Here is a 2,430-nt window from a genome sequence, read left to right as displayed (position 1 = left end):
ATTTATTTATTTATTTATTTACTTTCAATTTTTAGAAAGGAAATGTTTCTCCAGGGGTTGAGGGATGGGATTTAGGGGAGTTTGGGGGGGTGGGGCATTGGTCCTACTTGGATTTGGGATTTGGAGGTGGGATTAAGGTTGAAAAACTGGTGTGTGAGGCAATGATGGGGCTGCTGAAAGCTGCTCTGCACCCCAATCCCAGAATCCAGCCCTGGGAGAACACGGGATCCAGGCAGTCCTCAGGGCACCCCAGAGGCATCTCGTACCTCCAGGGACATGTCCCCATGTCCCCATGTCCCCACAGTGCCCTGCCTTCAAGGAAAGCCCTCGCAGCAGAGGGGGAAGGAGAAGAGGAGAAGGAGGAAAAGCTTCACCTCGGGGACTCGAGGACCCCAAATTCTGCCCCTTCCTCACTATCATAATTAATAAAGTTGGATAATAATTAACAGTGGATAAAAGTATACACTGGATAAAAGTAACAGTGGATAAAGCTGGATAATAATTAACAATTGCTCTGCCTGAGCCAGATGTTCCCACTCTGCATGCAGTGGGACCATGCCCCTGGCCAGGGCCCCCATGCCACTGTCCCAGTGCCATATCCCAGTTCCCAGTGCCCTGTCCCAGTACTTCATCCCAGTTTCCCAGGGCAGTGTCCCAGGCCCCCGGTCCATCCCCCTGGGGCCCTTGGTGGGTGGGCCCAGTGCATTGTCCCCATGCCTGGTATCATCCTGATCATGGAATCCCAGAATGGTTTGGGTGGGAAGGGACCTTAAAGATCACCCCATTCCCACCCCCTGCCATGGGCAGGGACACCTTCCACTACCCCGAGTTGCTCCAAGTCCCATCCAGCCTGGCCTTGGACATTTCCAGGGACAGGGCAGCCACAGCTTCTCTGGGCAACCTGTGCCAGTGTCCCAGACAATAGCTGTACCCTGGCACTTCCCACCCACCCTGTCCTGCTGCACAGCCCAGGTGGGTGAACATCCCAGTGTGCTGTCCCCGAGCACCGTCCCTGTGCCTGGTGCAGAGTCACGGAGCACTGGAGCACTGTCCCACTGCACTGTCCCATTGCACTCTCCTGTCCCACTATCCCTCTCTCCTGTGCTCTATCCCACTCTCCCAGTGTCCTATCCCACTCTCCCCGTGCCCTATCCCACTCTCCCCATGCCCTATCCCAGTCTCCCATGCCCTATCCTGCTCCCTGTCCCACTATCCCGCTCTCCCTGTCCCACTATCCCGCTCCCTCTCCCACTATCCCACTCTCCCTCTCCCACTATCCCACTCTCCCTCTCCCACTATCCCAGTCCCTGTCCCACTATCCCNGTCCCATCCGGGGAGCGGGACGCTGATTGGAGGGGCCGATGAAAGCCGAGCGGTGATTGGGCGTGGCGCGCTGTGGCCGATGTAAGGCGGGCGCTGATTGGCCCTGAGGTGTCCCCACACGGAGAGGGACCCGCACCGGTGCCGGTGCCGGGGTCGGTGCGGGGCTGGTGCCGGTCCCGGTCCCGCCATGGAGGAGCCGAGCTGCGGGGCGCAGTTCCGCGCCGCCGTTCAGGTGATCCAGGGGCTGCCGCGGAGCGGTGAGTAGGTGGGGGGGCCGGGGCCGGGGCCGGGCGGCCGCGCCGCCGGGGCGGCCCCGCTGAGCCGTGTCCCGCAGGGGCGTACCGGCCCTCCTACGAGGAGATGCTGCGCTTCTACAGCTACTACAAGCAGGCGACGGCGGGGTGCTGCCAGGGCCCGCGGCCCGGCTTCTGGGACCCTATCGGCCGGTACAAGTGGTAAGAGCGGGGGATGTCCCGGTTGGGTCCCGGCTCGTGTCCCGGGCCGGCTCCTGTTCACCCGCCCGGCCCCGCAGGGACGCGTGGCACAGCCTGGGGAGGATGTCCAAGGAGGAGGCGATGGCCGCGTACGTGGCGGAGATGAAGAAGGTGGCCCAGAAGGTAACGGGGCGGGCGGCGGGGCCGGGCCGCGCTGCCGGGGCCGCCCGTGTCCAGCCGCGTCCCTCCGCAGGTCATCGACACCGTGCCCATGGACGAGACCACGCAGGAGATGTTCCGCTACTTCGAGCCGCTCTACGAGGTGATCCACGACATGCCCCGGCCCCCCGAGTTCTTCTTCAAGAGGAAAGGGGGTGAGTGGGAGCTGCTGCGCTCCGGCTGTGCCCAGCGCATCCCTCCCCTCTGTGCTCCCGTCCTGGCACAGCGCTGCTGCTGGTCCCTGCTTGGGGCTGCACCGGGACAAACAACACCTCTGGGCTCTGCTCTGCCCCGGGGCACATCCTGCTGCTGCTCCCTGAGGGATGGGGGACACCACATCCCACCTGACCCCCCTGCTGTGGCACAGCTGCTGCCAAGGGGCTGTTTGGGCACGCCCAGACAAGTGTCCTGTTGCGTGACACGGGTGTCTCTTCAGTCTGGGCTCTCTCTCTGA

The 2,430-nt window shown here is 62.8% G+C and overlaps 1 protein-coding gene across 1 annotated transcript in view; it reads left to right on the top strand.

Annotated features, from left to right (window-relative positions):
• The first annotated feature begins 1,449 nt into the window (after nucleotides 1-1,449).
• ACBD4 (acyl-CoA binding domain containing 4) overlaps nucleotides 1,450-2,430 on the top strand; it is an 11,595-nt gene continuing 10,614 nt past the window's right edge. The window contains 4 exon segments of the mRNA XM_017838109.1: nucleotides 1,450-1,580; nucleotides 1,658-1,778; nucleotides 1,856-1,960; nucleotides 1,962-2,131. Of these exon segments, the coding sequence (XP_017693598.1) occupies nucleotides 1,511-1,580; nucleotides 1,658-1,778; nucleotides 1,856-1,960; nucleotides 1,962-2,131 (466 nt within the window). The 5' untranslated portion in view covers nucleotides 1,450-1,510.

This window comes from Lepidothrix coronata, unplaced genomic scaffold, assembly GCF_001604755.1.
Source record: "Lepidothrix coronata isolate B3197 unplaced genomic scaffold, Lepidothrix_coronata-1.0 Scaffold324, whole genome shotgun sequence".
In the NCBI taxonomy this organism is placed as follows: domain Eukaryota; kingdom Metazoa; phylum Chordata; class Aves; order Passeriformes; family Pipridae; genus Lepidothrix; species Lepidothrix coronata.
Note: the sequence above shows the minus strand (reverse complement) of the source record. Positions and strands in the feature narration are given on the sequence as shown.